We start from the raw sequence: 19,265 nt of genomic DNA, 5'->3' as shown, positions 1-19,265 counted from the left end.
GAAAATTGAGAGCTTTCACGTAAAGAACACTTACTTGCACACTGTCAGAGAACTAGTTTTATTTCTTGATTGGTAGGATAAGCTAGCTACTTTACCTCCTTTGTCTTGGAAGGAGTGCGAGGTGTAACTCCTGCTTGGGCCCTGCGGTCTCCACACAGCAGCCTGTCTTCCTCTATTTGCAGTTTCTGTTTACTTTGCTGTTCCTTTGGGAAGTTTACCAGGTCTATACATCTTAAGTGTTGATACCACCATGACCTCTGTTCTGACATTGTTCTTCTTATGCTGTGGTCTTTTTCTCACTTACTGTGCCTGTCCATGATTTCCTTTGGCTGCTATGGCATTGATGGCTCAATCCCTGTTGACTGACTCAGTTTCTACTGAATCATAGCAGCATGTAGGGCCCAAGGAGAAAGTGGTAGATCTGCCCCAGTGCTTCCCTTCCCAGTGAGAGTGGGGATGCTGTGGGTCTTAGCTAAAACATGCCTGTATTGTGTTGGTTATCTTCATGCCCATTCTTTTCTGTCATGTGGTGGTTTTTGTCAAGTTAATACAAGTCACTTGGGAAGAAGGAACCTCAATTGAAGAATTGCTTTCATTATATTGGCCTGTGGGCAAGTCTGTGGGGGCATTTTCTTAATTAATGATTGATGTGAGATGCCACAGTTCTGGGCTGTACTGGAAAGTTGAACAAACTGTAGGGAACAAGTCAGTAAGCAACATTCCTCTCTGGTCTTTGCTTCAGTTTCTGCATTCGGGTTCCTGCTTGAGTTTCTGTTGTGATTTCCCTCAATCATGGTCTGTATTGTGGAAGTATAAGCCAAGTAATCTCTTTATTCTTCCAAGTTGGTTTGCTCAGTGTTTTATTATAGCTACAGAAGGCAAACTAGGTCACCCTTGCCAGCCACTTCACACAATAGGATCTTACCTGCCTTGGCCCTCAGGTCCAGATGGTTGTCTGGCGGTATTGTTTCAGGGCCTTTTGGCTTATTTCTGTGTATTGTGCCTCCACCTGCAATTCCTGACTTCCTTCCGAATCACTCTTGCAGTTTTCAGATCAGTTCCTTTGTTCCTAATTCTTGACAGCTTTTCATGGGGTCCAGCAGTCATCTCCACAGTGCTGCCTGTGCCTGTGAGCAGCACAGCAATCAACTGAAGCACAGAAATGAATTATTAGGGCACCTCTGTGAAGTAAAGTAGTTACACTGAAAGTCTCGCTCAATAAATAGCTATACGTATAGAAACTGCATGCTATAAATATTAAGGATACTTTTAAATATTTAAGCATTTATTGTCTGAAGAATTAACTAAAGTTTTTTTGTTACTCAGTCCATTCTCAGTTCTCCTCTTTAGTTTGAAAATAGTTTTTTATTTTCCCTGATCCAAGGTGTGGTAAAACAGTGTACCTTCACCACCACCACCCCCACCACCACCCCGGAAGTAAGCAGTGATGTGAGTTTGTGCTGTTTTTTGCCATTAGAGCGAGATGTATACATTATAGAAGTGTAAAAACATGTCAGGGCCAAATCATGATGTTTGAAGAACTTAGATGCCAGGAGAAAGGATATAGCCTTCCAAGTACCTTGATAGCCCTTGATAGTTGAGATGAGGAGATTGTCTTAGCTGCTAGAACAGCCATGGCAGCCAATGGACATATCTTGTCTTACGAATCCGAAGGGCAAAGGCTCAGAGCAGAGTGATCTTGTGGGTTTGGCTGCTGGGTCTCTTTGGAGTCCTTACTCCATAATCCTTTTAGTCGATCCTGATCAGGTTGCCATGGAATGGACATTGTATTTTATCTCTTCATCCTTAGGATATTCTCTATCTAGAAATACACGTGTCTTTTAAAGCATATCCTATTATCTTCTCCCTGTTCCCCAAATGATCTGTCTAGCTTCTGTTTCTCACATACTTGATATTCTGAATCATCCCTCCATAAATACTGAGCATTCCTCATTGTGCTTCCAAACAGCCTGCTGATGCCTCTGGGCCACCCCAGCTGGCGGTCTTTTAAAACTTTTGCAGATTGTGAGCTGGACTGTGATAAGGGTCTCTGAAGTGCCTGCCTCTGCCTGGGAGTTCTTTCTCCTGTTCCTGCTTTGTTCAGTACCAGTCCTCCCAGAAAAGTTTTCTCAGGGGCTGGCAGAATGGCTCAGTAGGTAAAGGCACTTTTCCTCCAACCCTCGTAACATGGCTTCAGTCCCCAGAACACACAGTGTGCTTGTTCTCTGTGTGTCACCATACAGGTGCTGTGCTCCTCCCACCACACCACATGAAAAAGGAAAAATAGAAGAAAAGATTTTCAGCATCACTTTCGCAACCATATGTCTTCTTAGTTTTGTTTTTCTTTGTGGCAGATAGTTTTCTGGTATGTTAATATGAATTGCTTGTGTGCTTGCACTATAACCTATATCTTCTCTTTTTGTCTCTGCCTCTCTCGTCTTTATGAGACAGGGTTTCTCCATGTAGCGCTGGTTGTCCTGAAACTCAGTCATGTACACCAGGCTGGCCTTGACTCAGATCTCCCCGACTTTGCCTCCTGAATGCTGGGACTAAAGGTGTGTGCCATCACTGCCTGGTTATTACTGGCTGTATTTTCAACCAGTGTATGACATGAGTTTCCTAATTCTAGTGTGTCTTTTTACTGTGTTCTGGCACCATAATGGCATATAAAAAGGGCCTTGGTAAGTGTTTGTCAAAGGAATTGATCAGGTATCAGCATTGATTGTCCTAGTTCTGACCCTCGTCTAGACAGAGAGGCTGTTTGTACCTTTGTCCTAGCGTGTTTTAAACATGTAGTGCACAACCGAGTGATGTCGGCTGTCTCATCACCTACCATCTTGCTTGACAAAAGAGATCGGATTTTGAGAAAGTAGCTTCAAATTCCAGTGCTTCCTAAACTAAAACCTGCCATTTTTATTCATGTTCTAGTGGAGGCAGAGAAAAGTTAGCAGCTTTTCATTTTGGAAGGGAAAGAGTGCCAGTAAGTCATTTGTGTTAGCATCATCATCAGAAAGAAAGGCTCTGGCAGGTCACTGCGGGGTAATTAAATCTAAGCAGTGTGAGTCCAGACACACGTAGGAAGAAGTTTGCAACAGGTGTGGGTGTCTGTTTCAGTGCTGCAGTCAGGGCCCTCCCTCACGTGGAAACTGAGACACTCGAGAAAGAAAATCAGAGACACACAATTATATTTTATCACCTCTTGTGTTCTCATACAATTAAATTATTGAAATAAATTGCCTATAATTGTTTAAGACACATTGTAATCTGAATAGCTTAGTTTGAATAACAAAACTAGAGGATAATAGCATGTTACCAGATTTAGTTTAGTGAGCATTATAGACAACTGTTAGCTGCAAAGAAACTATTTAAACACGTGGCAATGTTGTCCTGAAAGTAGACTTCTTCTAATACATTTGAATCACACAGCTTAGGAGAAATTAGTAGATTACGAACTAGCTGCTTCCCTGGTACCGAGATCCGCCAAGCCAGCTACCTAACCTGAAGTCTAGCACCGAATGTCTATGTAGTTTCTTTACTCACTGACTAAAGCAAAATTAAGTCCTGGCCATTCAGGCAGGACTGTCTTTGGGGGTAGAGGTTATTCCATTTCTTTCCTTCCTGAAAATAGTCTCAAAGAATTTGTCATTTGCTAGGCTTGCAATTCATAGGTGTCGAAACTAAGATTTGAATTTGTTTGAACAAAATTGTTCTTGACGGTGACAGTGGGGGAGGTGGTGTTGCGGGTGTGTCTCCAACCAGTCTCCTCCATTGGTCAGAGTACTGTGCTTAGTTAGGTCGGAGCACTGCCTTCTCTTTCATTATCATTTTTTCCTGAGTGTCTGTGTTTCTTTTATTTTCCCTAGCTCCTACCTAGTCTTTGATAAAACCCGGTGTTTTATGTGACCACCCTCATACAGGGGGATGGGCAGAGGCAAGTGGCAGGAAGAGAACCTCTTTGCCTGTCTGGCCCAAGTTGATTCATAAACTCAGGGAAGGGTGTCAGAGTTCAAACCCTGACCAGAGTTGAGACCCTGTGGCCTGCCTCTGGATTATCTGGATGTTTTAGGTCCTGGTGGCCCTGCTTCAGTCTGCCCTGCTGTTATGTTAGCAAGATTGACCTTGCCTCCTCCATGGGATTTACCAAGAAACTGAATCCCCTTGAGCACCATGACTCCTCAGTTCAGTACACTGAACGACACAGTACACACAAGCATTAACCTGGCATGAAAAAAATGACTCCCCAACAAGGGCGTTAATGTTCTGCACTGAGCTGAGTTTTCTCAATAGTCTTAATTTTGTAAATTCCAATTCAATATGACCAAAAAATGTGAGCATGGAAGGGCTCAGATTAAGTACAAAGATGGACGTGCTGACCTGCGTTAACTGCTTACAACATAGCTAAGGCTGAGCCGAGAACTTTCCTGAATTCAGTGACCCTAGGCCTGGGCCTGCTATAGGTCATCGTGTGTGTGTGTGTGTGTGTGTGTGTGTGTGTGTGTGTGTATGTCAAATCATCTGAGTCTGCCTTAATGGCCTACTTCAGCTATTGAGACGCTGGTTTGGCATCTTCCTGTTCAAAACTAAACCATAAAAGATAGCCTCTGCCTATAATCTGCTTTTGCTTATCAGTTGTCAAATAACCCTTGATATCTTTGAATGTTCAGTTAAGGAAGCTGTAGTAGGGAATGCTCTCAGTGTTGAGGTGGTATTCATGGTCACATGGCATCGGTGAACTGCATACTGCTCAGAACCGACTGGTTACCCGTGTTTATCTTTAAGTGGCTTTAGTGTTTCCGCGGTAGTTGAACCTGCAGGATTCTAGGCTTATCCTACAGAGAGGCTGTACTTGGCAAGCACTGTGCTCACATGTGCTAGGCTCTCGTCCTGTGCTAACTGTCCTGCTGTTTGCTCATGGCAGCAAAAACCCGGGCAGCTGACCTGTTGGTGAACCCTCTGGATCCACGGAACGCAGATAAAATTAGAGTAAAAATTGCTGACCTGGGAAATGCTTGTTGGGTGGTAAGTAGGGTTTTCATTTTGCATTTTAATCATGATTTTATGTGAGGAGATGCTCTTTTTGAAACAGTATTTATCACATCTCTTCCTTTTCAGCACAAACATTTCACAGAGGATATCCAAACACGTCAGTATAGGTCCATAGAAGTTCTGATAGGAGCCGGCTACAGCACTCCCGCAGACATTTGGAGTACAGCATGCATGGTAAGAGCCCCCTTTGCCACTTTCTTCCCTAGAAATGACTTCTCTTTAATGCTCTTGATGGGGTAGAGTCTTGCTTTTAGTCTCTGGAAGTTTCTGTGCGTTTCCGGCTCCCTTTCACATCGAGGGGTAACGTCAGATGTCTTCTCACAGGAGAGGGTGACTGTACTGGGAAGCTTGTAGCACTGACAGGTGACCTCTCCCAGAGCTTCAGGAAGGCTCTTTCCTCTTCGTTGCTTTCTTTCTTTTTTTTTAAATATTTATTTATTTATTATGTATATAATATTCTGCCTGTGTGTATGCCAGAAGAGGGCACCAGACCCCATTACAGATGGTTGTGAGCCACCATGTGGTTGCTGGGAATTGAACTCAGAACCTTTGGAAGAGCAGGCAATGCTCTTAACCTCTGAGCCATCTCTCCAGCCCCGTTGCTTTCTTTCTAACTCAAGAGTTCTGCCTTGTTTTCTGGCTCTCCTGAGACAGCAATGATGGCACAAATGTCCTCAGTTTGAGTCTGTTTCCCCAGGAACACAGTGGTCCTCCCCTGGGGGCATTCTAAACTAAACCCAGAATCGGCACACATCATGTAAACAGGTGTGTGTAACTGTATGTACACATATATGCACGTGCATGTGGAGGGACAGGGATCCTCAGTGTTATTCTGGATAACTCATTCTAGAACTCTTGATTAGGTTCGGTTGGTCTGCTTCCCTAAGTGCTGGTTTTACAAGCACTGATATACCAGTTCTGGAGATGAAACTCATGGGCTTCTATGGCAGACACTTTACTAACTGAGCATCTCTTCATCATCTTCAGCTTAGTATCTTTTTCTTTGTTTCATTTTTGAAATGTAGCCCAGACTGGTTTGAATGCTGAGATTCCAGGATTGCTGCCGTTTGCTCTAAACTGTGAATTGAGAAGCATGTGTTGTTCCTCACTCATAAGCAAATACCAGGCTGTCTTTCACCAAGTTCAGCCAGTTTGGCACATTCCTCTCAGTCAGCTTCTTGTTGTTCTTTGGTGGGAAAGGTGGCATGTGTGTTCTTGTAGTTTCCAGTGCTACCATGTTTATCTTATTTAGTATTACTTAATTTTATTGTAGTTCTAGGGATGGAGCCCAGAGGTTCACACCCAATAGGCAAGTATTCTTCCTACTGAATCACTTCTTCAACTCTTCCAATCACTTTTTAAAGAAATTCTCTTTGAATATCTAAATGAAAGGGTTCCCATACAAGGCTTAGTGCTCATCTTCTGAAAGGGGAGAACAGAGTAAATATTATGTTTACCTGTTGTTCCGAACTTAATCATTGTTTTGAATCTTCTGTATTTTATGTCCAGTAATGCTAATATAAAAAGCATTTTAACCATTTCAAATTTTTTGGTCAGGTGGGATGGTCTTTAGTCCCAGCACTTGGGAAGCAGAGGCAGGCAGATCTCTGTGAGTCCAAAGCCAGCCTTGGTCTCCAAAGCGAACTCCAGAACAGCCAAGGCTACACAGAGAAACCCTTCTCGAAAAGCCATAGATGCCCCCCCCCACGTGTGGTATGTCTGTATACCCGTTGTACATGCCTGGTGTCTGATTCCCTGGGACTGGTGTTACCACTGATCTGCCTTGTCTACACTAGGAACTGAACCTGGGCCCTCTGTAAGAGCAGCAAGTGCTCTTAACCGCTGAGTCATGTCTCCAGTCCAGTGTAAAAGCATTTTGTTAAGCAGATAATGCTAGGTGATGTGAGAGATATGAGATGCTTTTATCATTATCTGAGATGATTGATGTGGCCAGTTAAGAAATACGATGCCTTCCTAGGTTCTTGTTCTAATAATTCCAGAAAATGAATTTAAAATTATTTTAAAATTTTGTTTTTCAATGAGATCCTAAAATCCAGATATAGTGGCTGAGAGAAGCTACTGGCCATGTGATAGTTAACTTTTATTTTCAGGGTCGGTGTGGAGAGGTTTTTGCTTTGCAGTGTGAGGGTAGAGGGAAGGCAAAGGCCAGATTAGAAGGAAAGGATGCCTTGACCAGATGGGCTGTGTGTGCTGGGCAGGCTCTGGCAAGGCCAGTTTCCATTTGTCCCCAGCAATACAGAAGTCCATGTGCCAGGGCTGCAGTGAGTCAGGCTCTGAGAACTCTGAACCCTGAAATCTTGTGCTTCTAATTTTGGATGTTAAGGTTGGTGATATAAACCAGAAAAGCAGGACATCACAGGTTATGTGGGTAGCAGTTGAGCTGTTGGCAGGCATCCTCTTATATCCTCTTTGTCCCTGTGCTCTGTGCAGCCTTCTGACCGTCGACCACGCTCTGGCTGTGAAGTGTTTATACATCATGAGACACTAAGGAAATGCTGACTCTGTCTCCGTTTGTCCCAGTGCTGTTGGGGCTGCTCCGAGGTTGTTGCCAGTCCAGTTCCCTCCTAACAAGTCACAGAGGAGGAGCCAGAGCTTGTTCACCTTTTTCCCCCTCTGAAGTTTAAATTTGCCCGGCATTGAAAAGGCCATAAGTAGTTACTGCAAAACTCATAGCCCTTCCAGTTTTACAAGTGGTATAACTCGACCAGAGGCTGCATTGGAAACAAGAAGTTCTAGGTGTGAGGAGGCCCCTACTGCTGTTGGGAGGACAGTTTGGGCTCTGTCGCTGGACAAGTACAACCAAGAAAGGCAGCAGGATCTCAGTTCATGGCCTTTGGCACCTTGTGGGTCTAAATGTGTAGTGTATATCAACATGAAGTCTGTGTGCTCACTGCTTCCTCTTTGTACAGTGTCTTTGTTTAAGTAGGGGAGTCCTCGTCACAATCAGAATGAAAACACAAAATTTTAATTCTGACAAATTTCTCTAGACTTCTCCAGCAATGGTCAGAGCAGAAAAGGAAGTACCTGTTCTCCCTGGAACTTAGAACAGTGATGAGGAAAGTCCTCAAGGGACTAAGAAGAGGAAGAAGATTCCAGAGTTGCCTAATATTGAATACTAATAATAGAACTTGCGGTGGAATAGCTTAGTATATCGATGGGCTGGAGAGATGGCTCAGCGGTTAAGAGCATTGCCTGCTCTTCCAAAGGTCCTGAGTTCAATTCCCAGCAACCACATGGTGGCTCACAACCATCTGTAAAGAGGTCTGGTGCCCTCTTCTGGCCTGCAGACACACACACAGACGGAATATTGTATACATAATAAATAAATAAAATATAAAAAAGAAGACATTTGATTTAAAAAAAAATAATGTTCCCTACTTCCACAGCTGCTAGCATCAAAACATGTTTGTGACCACAGTGGGGGGAGGGCTGTTTTTATTCTAACATGTATTTACCCTTATGTATGTCATATTTATTCTAACATGTTATTTGCCCTGCTATATGTCATATTCATCCAGGGATCTATTCTCCTTTCCTCTTCTTTTTTTTTAATTCTCTCTTTTTTGTTTCTCTCTTTTAAAAAAACATTTATTTTTATTTTATGTGTATGGGTGCTTTGCCTGCATGTATATCTATGCACCACATACAGGCAGATTCCATGAAGGCCAGAAGAGGATATCAAATCCTCTGGAATTGGAGTTACAAAAGGTTGTGAGCCTACCATGTGGGTGCTGGGAACTGAACCTTGGTCCTCGGAAAGAACAGCCAGTGCCCTTAATCCCTGAGCCATCTCTCCAGCCCCAAGCTCTTTTTTTATTAATAGTTTCATCGATAGTCATCTTTAAGTACTATACTGGAAACCTGAGTGCTGTTCAAATAATCATCTTCTTAAAAAAAAAGTATCTGATAATATCAATGCTGGGCAAAGAGAAGCACATTGAGGGTTCTCCTTAACCCGGATTCCAGTGGCTTCTCCAGTGTCTTTCATCCTGTTAGGGTTCCAAATTTCCCTCCTGGCCTGCAGGTTATTTAATGGTTTTTGCAAGCATGAAACAGTCTTGTCCACTTGGAATTGGGGCCCAATAAATAATTTTCTTTCTCAGAGGTTGTTTCAGCTGCCATGATTGTTAATTGGGTAGCTGGGTTGTGTGTGTCCCCCAACCAAGAGTCTGTGTGCACTGTGTGTTCTTGTTGCAGCTGCAGTGCTGGGCTGTCAGGTTGTCTTCTGCTGAGATGATATTGCTGTGCCCTCTCAGACCCAAGTTGCTTTGGGACCTCCTTCTCAATCAGGATGTAATTCATGTATTTAAAAATTAAGGGACTGTGGCTGTGCTGTTAGTTGGACAGCTGTTACCTGGTAAATGAGCCTCCAGGAGCCTGCTCGGCACCCTGGCCATTAGAAGGGAGAGAGAGGGGTGACTAATGTTGGGAATGCTCTTCAGCAGGGATGCGAAAAGCAGTCTTGCGAGAAGGAGAGACGTTGGCATGGTTGCCTGTTCACCAGCATCAGCAAGCAGGAAGAGTTTAACCACAGTAGCATTAAATCTGGGAGAAGCTAAAAATAGGAGTTAACCTTTAAAAAAAAGTTTTCATTATCTGCACAGTAGCGGTTGCTGTCTTTGCATAGCTCACAAAACCAGATTCCTGTATGTATAATGAAAAAGATAGTTTGTTTTCTTTCTTTCCTTCTTTCCTTTTTTTTTAAAAAAAAAATAATCAGACTTCTGGTCCTGAGCCTTTTTCTGAGCAAAGTAAGTAAAAATGAGTGGACTTCTCTTCACGCTGATGTTCTGAGGGATAGTAGGTAGCAGCGTGAGGGCCTGGAGGGTAGAAGAGAAGGGAGTCTTGGTTCTAGGTGCTCCTCTGGTTGAGTCAGAGATGAGTAAACTGATAACCAAGATGCTGGAACTAGTCCTTGATCCTAAGTGCATCGAAAAAGCCCAGCAATACCTGATCTGATGGGCCTTGGACTCACAGGCCTGCCTGAGTTCCGAACTTAGCCTTATTTCACTCTGTGTAGAAGCTGCAGTGTGCAGTGACCAGAGCTGCTGCTGACTGCTGGATAGCTCTGTTCCACTTCCTACAGTGGGAGGAGAGCCTCAGCTCTTCCCTCTCCCATGAGAAGACGTAAAAATATCCCTGTGGCTTCTGTGAACTTTTCTGGAAGAAAGGAAAACTAGGGGTTGGGCTTTTCTAGGATGTTCTTTGGTCTGCTTGTGGTTCTCTGCAAAAGTAGGCTTCCTCTAGCAAAGAACTGCCGGCTCTTGAGCCACCTCTGAAGTGTTCAGCTTGTCGTGTGTTGTGTCCTAGGCATTTGAGCTGGCAACAGGAGACTATTTGTTCGAACCGCATTCTGGGGAAGACTATTCCAGAGATGAAGGTGAGTGCTGTTGCCCAGTGACTACCTTGGTGTGGATCTAGAGAATATTGTTTACTGTCTGACTGAAGCAGAGACAAGTTTTGCTTTGAGTTTGAAGCCCCCTAAGTGCTGGTGAATGGGCAGCACCCACCACAGTTTTCCTGGTCCATTACGGTCACTCTGTGGCTCTGCTGCCCATTTCGCTGCCCTGTTTGGGAGCTCAGTTGAAAACCAGGGAATTCAGACTTGAATTCCTTCTGTGAACCTGCCCATCTTCATGCTTCCTTGCTTTCAATGCTGAGGTAGCCTGGGGTGAGCTGGCCTCAGTCACTGTTGCTGCTCCAGTTGGTGTCTGAGGCCTGCCATTCCTATGAACCTCTGCATGGATGTGCTGCAGACATTGTTGATTTGAATCTAGTTCTGATTTTTTACTAATTTCACTTTTCCCCTCTTCTTTTATCCCATCTTTCCCTTTGCCCTCCCCATTCCTATATCCTTTTTTTTTTCTCTCCTCATAGACCACATAGCCCACATCATAGAGCTGCTAGGCAGTATCCCAAGGCACTTTGCTCTGTCTGGAAAATATTCTCGGGAATTCTTCAACCGCAGAGGTAGTACCTCTTCTCTTTGAAAAGCGCCACGATGCAGACAGAAATGGAATAGCTGCAGGAGCAGCAGTAATGGTGACCAAAGCATTGCTTCTAAATTCCAAAAGCAGCTGAGCAGATGCCTGTGCTGGTGTACATGCCGACGAAGACTAAGTGTGGTCTGTGCTGTGACGCACTGACACTGGCCTCGTTCTGGCACTCAGGACAGCTGGTTGCCCTCTGGCTTTTAGTTTTGAATCAACTGGACAAATCCTGTTTTTGGTCATTCAGGTTGCGCTCCGTTTCTGTCTGCGCGGGCAGTGATAGTGTCTGCATGCAGTGTACTGATTAAACTGTCGTGTGTTTCTGTTTTGCTGGCAATGTTTCCCAATGCAGATCACATAGCATTGATCATTGAACTGCTGGGGAAAGTCCCTCGAAAATACGCTATGTTGGGGAAATATTCCAAGGAGTTTTTCACCAGAAAAGGTAACGGTATTTATGCAACACTGATTTTCAGCATAATCCTCTCCCAAAGGGAGAAGTAGTGCACTCATGTTTGGGCAGTGGAAAAGATCAAGACTTTGCAACTGAGGAATTCTTCTGAAGAAGGTACTCACGAAATAATCTGGAATCATCTGGTATCTGTGGAGCGAGACTTTTGTGAGAAAACAGGCTTCCAACAATCCTTACTGACTCCACACACTATCTGTTCAGATATCTGTGGAAAGGAGCTCGATTGAGCTGAGAGGATGGCTCCTCTCTAACCCCAGCACTCAGGACATGGGCATTTTCTTGGAGATGTCTGAGTTATCTGGCACTGTGTGGGGCTGTGCTATGCACATGGTGATTGGTCTTAAGGACACCGTTCTCACTGACCGTCCCTTGGCCGTGACGTCGAACCCTTGTTTGCCGTTTGTGGTCTCCAGTCAGTATCAATGCTTAAAAATACCAGGAAGCCCCAAGGGTCTCCCCACACCCTAAAAAGTGACTCCTCAGAAAAAGCTGGGAGGTGGGTGTAGAAGGTACGGAATTCAGGGCCATCCTCAACTAGGTTAGCATAGGCTACATAAGATCTTGTCTGATGACAACAAAACTCTCAGGTGCTGTTGCCTTTTGCGCCTCTTTGGTGTTGTTAATTGTTTTTACCATAGGTTCAGTTTTGTTTGCATTCTCCTTTAAAGAAAGTTTGAGTGAGGACTGGGAAGAAAGCTAGTTGGTAAAGTGTTTGCCACACAAGCTTGATCTGAGCTCAGTCCCAGCACTTACATAAGAAAGCATGTGTGTTTGTAATCCAGTGCCTGGAACCCTGGGGCTCTTCAGCCAGGCAGTCTAGCAATCAGCTCCAGGCCCCAATGAGAGACTGCACTCACAAGAAGTTAACCGCTCCTAAATAAATTCAGGGCTCCTATTAAATTGCTCACCAGGTAAAATTTGCCCCCAAGTCAGATAGCCTGACTTTGACCCCAGAACTCAGGAGAAGGAGAATGCCTACTGCTTGCTCTACGTACTCCTGCATGGCACATGTGTTCCCACACACAAAACAGATGCTTCCAGATGCTGCAGATGTAATAAAGGGACTAGAAGGATGACTCGGCAGTTAAGAGCACTGGATGCTCTTGCAGAGGACTTGGATTTAATTCTCTGCACCCACATGGTAGCTCACGATTTTCTGTAATTAAAGTTCAAGAGGATCCAACAACTTCTTTCAGCTTCCTTGGGCTCTAGGCATACATATGGTGCACAGATATGTATACAAGCAAAATGTTAATGCACAGAAGAAAAAAAAGTTAATAAGAAAGTAAAGATTTAATTAAATTGAACTGAATATGTCAGAAGTGCACCGAAGTTCACGTGCGACAGCGAGGGAGGTGAGTTTCACAGAAACCACCACGAGGTTCCCTGTGCGCATCTCAGGCTGGCCTCACACTCTGGAGTCCATATCTTTAATTTACATATTTAAGCTGAAACTCAAGAATGTTTTAAACTTAACCTCCAAGGCTTCCTGAAAAGTAGCTGACCTGTAAGAACTGTGAGGAGCAGAGCCTGTGGGCACAGGCTTCTCGTTGCTAGTACTGACAGGCTTCATGTTGGCAATGTTCTGCTCTGTTTTCTTGGTTTCAAGTTTTAAAAGAATCAAAAGATTCTCATATCATTCCAATTTTCCATCTGCACGGAGTGTGTGACTATCATAAGGCTTTAGGAACATGAGGAATACCTCTGGGAAGGAGGAGGCTACCTCAGAAACAGCTGGGAACAGAAAACAGGTCAAACCACAACCGTGTGACTGCTCTAGCACTTCCTCTTGCTCACACGGTTTTGCCTGGCAGATGCAGGACAAAGGCCACTGAGGCCGTGGACGATGGGAGCGCACGTGGGTGACAGCACTCACCATAGGCTGCACAGATGAGTGTGGGTGGTCTTAGTCACTGTGTTGTTTTGTTGTATGTGAGGTGTTGTTTATGTGCACCATATGTGAGCTTGGTTTCTGCAGAGATCAGGTGTCGGGTCCCCTGGAATTGGAGTTGCAGATGGTTGTGTATCACCATGTGGATCCCAAGAACTGAACCTGGATCCTCTATAAGAGTGACAAGTGTTCTTAACTGTTGAGTTTCTCTAGCTCTGATTGTAGGGGTTGTTTTTGTTTTTGTTTTTTTTTTCTTTTTCGAGACAGGGTTTCTCTGTGGCTTTGGAGCCTGTCCTGGAACTAGCTCTGTAGACCAGGCTGGTCTCGAACTCACAGAGATCCACCTGCCTCTGCCTCCCGAGTGCTGGGATTAAAGGCGTGCGCCACCATCGCCCGGCCTGATTGTAGGTTTTAAGGACTGTTTTGGTACTTAGTCTAAAGCTGTGTGATCAGAGCAGTGAAATTATTGTAAACTTGAAATAATTTCCACCATATAAGCAGAATGTTCCTTGTTCAAAGTGCTTCAGACTGAAAGTGTTGTGGATTCTTGAAGTCCTCAGACCTTGAAATATTTACATACCCATGATAAACTAGATGATTTGACACAAGTGGACGTGAAACTCACTTCTTTTTCATGGACATGTAAATGCACATAGGCTGTCACAGCTGGCGTTGAATGTCACTCATCATATGAGATCCAGTGTGTAATTTTCTTCCTTATCATGGTGGTGCTCAGAGTCTCAGATTTTGGACTGGGGATCATAACTCAATGATCTTCCTGTTCCTGTTAAGTACTTTTTTCACAGATGGTGACATGGTGCATCTTTTAGTTTCTCTTGTTCCATATCCAAAAATTCTGTCAATAACAGAGCAGAAATACATTTATTAAAAATTATGTATGTACTGTTTTCTTTGTCTCTATCCCCAGTTAGTAGAATATAACTATTTCTCTGGCTCTTGCATTGTGTTCAGAGTTACACTGTGGAGGTGAGTGTCTTGTGTAGTAATATAAAGCTGTAATCCCATCGTTGAGGATACGAAAACAAGATTGACGATTCCAGGTCAGTCTGGGCTACATAGTTATAATGCTGTCTCAAAAATATATGACATGTGTGTGCAGTGTGTGTAGGTTGTATGCAAACGCTGTCCTATTTTCTTTAGGAGATTTGAATATCCTTGGATTGTTGATGAAAGTACAGTTTCTGTGGGTTGAGAGATGAATGTACTAAGTTTGATGCCCATTGAAGGAAGGACCTTACCTTAAAAAGTTGGTAGATTGCATCAGTAAGTTCTGTTCTTGTGGACAGTACTTGCCAGCATTTGCATTCATTGGGAACTTATGTCAAGACAGAATAATTAAATGTCAAGAAAGTTTCTTCTGTTACCAAAGATTGAGCCTCAGTGTTGTGTATGAACTGTAATCTTAACCTGTTGGGCAGTGATGGCTGTCCTCGTTCTGTGGTTAGGCTACTGAAAAATATACCTGGGAGGTGTTTGCTGCCTGGAGAGCTGGGTTCTAACGTGCATCTGCTTTCCATTTTCATCAGTATATTTGAAGTCCTGTGACTCTGTAGAGCAATAGCTTTGAGACTTTTATCACATACATCACATCATATGTAGGTTAACTTCAAGAAGTATATATGTTTTATATTCAGCCTTTAGCCTCCATCCTAACCCTGATCTTATTTGATTATGTCCCTAGAGCTAGACTTCAATGATTTTTCAGATTTGTTTCTAAATTTTTCTTAGTTTATGTATGGTATGTGTGGGCGCCATGTGCCACAGCACATGTGTGGAAATCAGAACAACTCTGTGGAGTCATTTCTTTCTGTTACACTTCACAGAGTTCCAGTGATCAGACTCAGGTCCTCAGGCTAGCACCGTTTTGTGGCAAGCCCACTTACCCTTTGAGCCTCTAACCAGCCTTTGGATAGACCTGATCTTTACAAACTGTTTTTATTTGAAGGTCTTCCTTTTCCACTACTAAAATTGTGGGTCTGTTTCCTTACTAAGCCTAGAGATCTGATCTCCACTATTGAAGCAGCACTTAACTTTGTTGCTAGAAGTTGGAAGCTTCTTTGTTACTCACCTTCTTTTTAACCAGGAACCATCCCAAAAATTTCTTTGTGGAGTCCTGTGTATAGCATGGTGGTAATTCTGCAGACAGCCAAGAGTAGCCACTGAAGAAAGTATAGAAAGAAAAGGGCCATGGGTGGAGGTTGGTGTGGGATTGCTGTGATTCTTGACTTGTTTTTTGCATTTGTAGGAATCCTATCTTCTTTTTGTTTGGGTTTGAAAGTGGGGGGCCAGGGTATTTCTAATTGGTTTGCATGAGTGCAATAGTCCAGGCCTCTGATGCAAATCACCAGAGCACCCCTGCAGCAGGGGTTCTCAGCTCCTGGGGGGCAGGAGTGTTGCATGTCAGAGAACCTACAAATCAGATATTTACATTATGGTTCATAAGAGTAGAAAAATTACAGTTATGAAGTAGCAATGAAATAGTTTTATGGTTGGGGGTCAGCACAACATGAGGAACTGTATGAAAGGATCACAGCATAAAGGAGGTCGAGAACATATTACAGCAAGTGGCAGAGAAGACATACTGTTGTGGTACCAGGGCTTGAGTGCTGGGCTCCACTCACCTGGCAGTGTGCCACTGAAGGCCTGGTATGGATGTGGCTGTCAGTTGGCATAGTTCCTCGATGTGTAGGAGATGCACAGGGCCCAAGAGTGGACAAACAGAAATGGAGTTGTTCATAGAGTGAAAGTGATCTGGAATACATTTTTTTTTTTACAAGGGTCTTTCTAGCACACAGGCTACCTACTTACTGTTCATTTCCCTGCTGTGTCAGGGAAATTTGGGGAGCTAGTGACACTTTCATAGTACAGGTGACACATTAGAAAATTTTTAACTTCATGTTTTATAAGGAATTGTCCTTGAGGTCGTACAAAATGTAGAGAAGAACAGCATTTGTTTTGGGTCTCCACTAGCTCCTTGTGGCTGTTTATCTAAATTTAGACAAATTAGAGTTACTGTGTTCTTTAGTCACACTGGCTGTGTACATGTGCCTGTCAGATCGTGTAGCCCAGTGGACATCTGTACCGCCAGAGAAACTTATCAGCAATGTTCTAGGGGCACAGACTTCCTTCTCTTTGCATGGTAAAATGCAGTAGTATAAGGCCTTCAAATGGTAAGCATCGGGCTGGAGAGATGGCTCAGCGGTTAAGAGTACTGCCTGCTCTTCCAAAGGTCCCAAGTTCAATTCCCGGCAACCACATGGTGGCTCACAACCATCTGTAATGAGGTCTGGTGCCCTCTTCTGGCCTGCAGGCATACACACAGACAGAATATTGTATATGTAACAAATAAATAAATGGTAAGCATCATACAGGTTTTGCTAAGCAAGCTTACAAATTACAACAGCACCCAAACTGAAGTGAGAGTGGCTCTCGGGTGGTGGAAATGCAAATATGCTGTATACTTTTGTACCTCAAGAAGCTCAGAGCTGTTTATACAAACTCTTAATCCGTTTACATCCACCTTGCTAGCTTGGACAAAATCATTAGTTCTTCCATGAGACTTGCTTATGAGGAGACAACTAGTTTCCTTTGTTGTTTCCAAAGTTTTGAGAGTTAGATTGCCTGCTAAATTGAAAAAAGTCTTGTCTGGACCAGTTAAGTTCAGGGCTGTGCAAACCTGAGCTTTTGTAATTGTGTGCGTCTTTTTCTGCAGGAGAACTGCGGCACATCACCAAGCTGAAACCCTGGAGCCTCTTTGATGTACTTGTGGAAAAGTATGGCTGGCCCCATGAAGACGCTGCACAGTTTACAGATTTCCTGATTCCAATGTTAGAGATGGTTCCAGAAAAACGAGCCTCAGCTGGCGAATGCCTTCGACATCCTTGGTTGAATTCTTAGCAGATTCTACAAATATAGCGTTCTGAGCTAGCAAATGTTTCCCAGTCCACTGGACCTAAACAGTGGTTCTCATTCTTTAACAGGATCACAAGTGAGCTGGCTCCACACTCAGACCTTTGTTTGCTTTGAGGTACTGTTGTTTGACACTTGGCTTTCTGTGCACCATGATCCTGGGGACGGGTAGTCTCTGTCTTCAGCTAAGTAGTTTACTGGCCATCTTCTGGAAACAATAACATGTCTCTAAGCATTGTTTCTTGTGTTGTGTGACATTCAAATGTCATTTCTTTTTTGAACAAAAAATACTTTCCCTTTTGTGTTTTGGCAGGTTTTGTAACTATTTATGAAGACACATTTTAGCTGAGTATTATATAATTTACAATCTTAAGAAATTATCAGTTGGAACCAAGAAAGAATGAGGAAATACACAATTTTTTTCTTCTGGCAAAGGGAAATCATTCCTGTATTATAGTGTATGTAACTGTTATTTTGCATAAATAGGGGACGGATTCACATTCAGAAAAGCTACCCAGTCCTGAGTGCTTCTTAGCATACATTGCATGTTGCAGATTTCCACTGCTTCAACAAGTTGCACAAACTTTTCATTCCATAACAGTCCAAATGGCTCTGGATTCGGTGCCACTTGAAAGGAAGGCTTTAAATTGTGGCACTTTAAAGGAAGAAAAACTTGGTTTTCATTCAGAAATTTATGCTATAATCTAGCAGTCCCATTTGTATTTTTTCATATTTTTAAAACTACTTTTTAAGAATAAGTCATTCCCACTTAAAATGTGATGGCCCAGTGCCTCCTATCAGCACTGTAAGTTAAATATGTAGATTAAATTGGACAAGAGAAATATGTTGTGTGTGGAATGAAAATAATAATATATTTTTGGAAAAGCATGATCGTGTTTGTCTGAAACACAAGGTGTGGCTTATAGTTTGCAGCACAGTGGACAGAACACTCCTCACAGCTTAAAGGTAACAGTGATCATGTTCATTCCATAAGCAGCTTTACTCGCTACAGCAGTTTTACTCCTTTTCATTGTCTTTCCATGAATGATAAAATAATTTCCCCTTTGCAGGCCGCGTACAATTTTAGTTTATGCAGTTCCTTAAAATTAATTGTAGAATTCAGGATACAAACCATTAGTAGGCAATACAATTTTAGAATGTAACATAGAGAGGTATATTTAGCCTCTTAGAAGTCAGTGAATTGAATGTCCTTTTTTAAAAAATTTTTATTCATTAAGGTGCCTCGTTTTTCTTGACTTTGTTCATTAACATTTATCCATATGCCTTTGCAATAATTAGATTGTGAAAAGCTAACAAGTGTTGTAACAATAATCCTTTGTTTGGGGTGCTTGCACTTGTCTAAAAAATTAAAGTGTTTTGGGTTTTTTTTCCAGACATTGCCTTGGTCATTGCCCTGTATTTGCTCAGTAGAGTCACCAAAGCTGAAGGAGGCACAGATGAAGGCACAGGACACACTAAAGCTTACTATCAGGAGATTACTTGTGGATTTTAGGAATGTGGATGGTCCCCTTTTTAAAACCAGTGTTTCATCATAAGTGCTCCATTTTCTTCCCTCCTACCCCTTATCTTTCACTCTGAGCAGACAAGACACATATCTTTTAGGAGTTAGCATTGTTGTATCACACTCTTGTGAGGTAGAAGGTTCCACTCATTTATGTACTATGCATGCTGAGTTTTTCTAATGAGGCTGTCCATGTAGAGCCTATGACAGATGGTGGCAGTTGAGTGTTATCATCATAGAAACACGTGTATAAGAACCACAAAGTATATATTTATGTCTTCCCTATGTCTGAAAGACTTTTTACAATTTGAATGAAATTTGTCTAATGTAGATTTAGCTCATGTTGGAAAAGAAAGCTAGAATATAATTTTAAGGTGGTTTTCCTGTTGAATA

The 19,265-nt window shown here is 42.9% G+C and overlaps 1 protein-coding gene across 9 annotated transcripts in view; it reads left to right on the top strand.

Annotated features, from left to right (window-relative positions):
* Nucleotides 1-18,743, top strand: part of Srpk2 (SRSF protein kinase 2) — a 170,477-nt gene extending 151,734 nt beyond the window's left edge. For 5 of the 9 annotated variants that reach the window (XM_075955888.1, XM_075955887.1, XM_075955891.1 and 2 more), the window contains 5 exons: nt 4,919-5,019; nt 5,113-5,220; nt 10,378-10,447; nt 10,945-11,037; nt 17,154-18,743. In XM_075955888.1, the coding sequence (XP_075812003.1) occupies nt 4,919-5,019; nt 5,113-5,220; nt 10,378-10,447; nt 10,945-11,037; nt 17,154-17,338 (557 nt within the window). In that variant the 3' untranslated portion in view covers nt 17,339-18,743. Of the gene's footprint in view, nt 1-4,918; nt 5,020-5,112; nt 5,221-10,377; nt 10,448-10,944; nt 11,038-11,409; nt 11,503-17,153 lie in introns of all 9 variants that reach the window. The other 4 variants (XM_075955884.1, XM_075955883.1, XM_075955885.1 and 1 more) reach the window with 1 other exon arrangement.
* The last annotated feature ends 522 nt before the right edge of the window (nt 18,744-19,265 follow it).

The sequence above is a fragment of the Microtus pennsylvanicus genome, chromosome 22 (assembly GCF_037038515.1).
Source record: "Microtus pennsylvanicus isolate mMicPen1 chromosome 22, mMicPen1.hap1, whole genome shotgun sequence".
NCBI classification, from domain to species: Eukaryota; Metazoa; Chordata; class Mammalia; order Rodentia; family Cricetidae; genus Microtus; species Microtus pennsylvanicus.
Note: the sequence above shows the minus strand (reverse complement) of the source record. Positions and strands in the feature narration are given on the sequence as shown.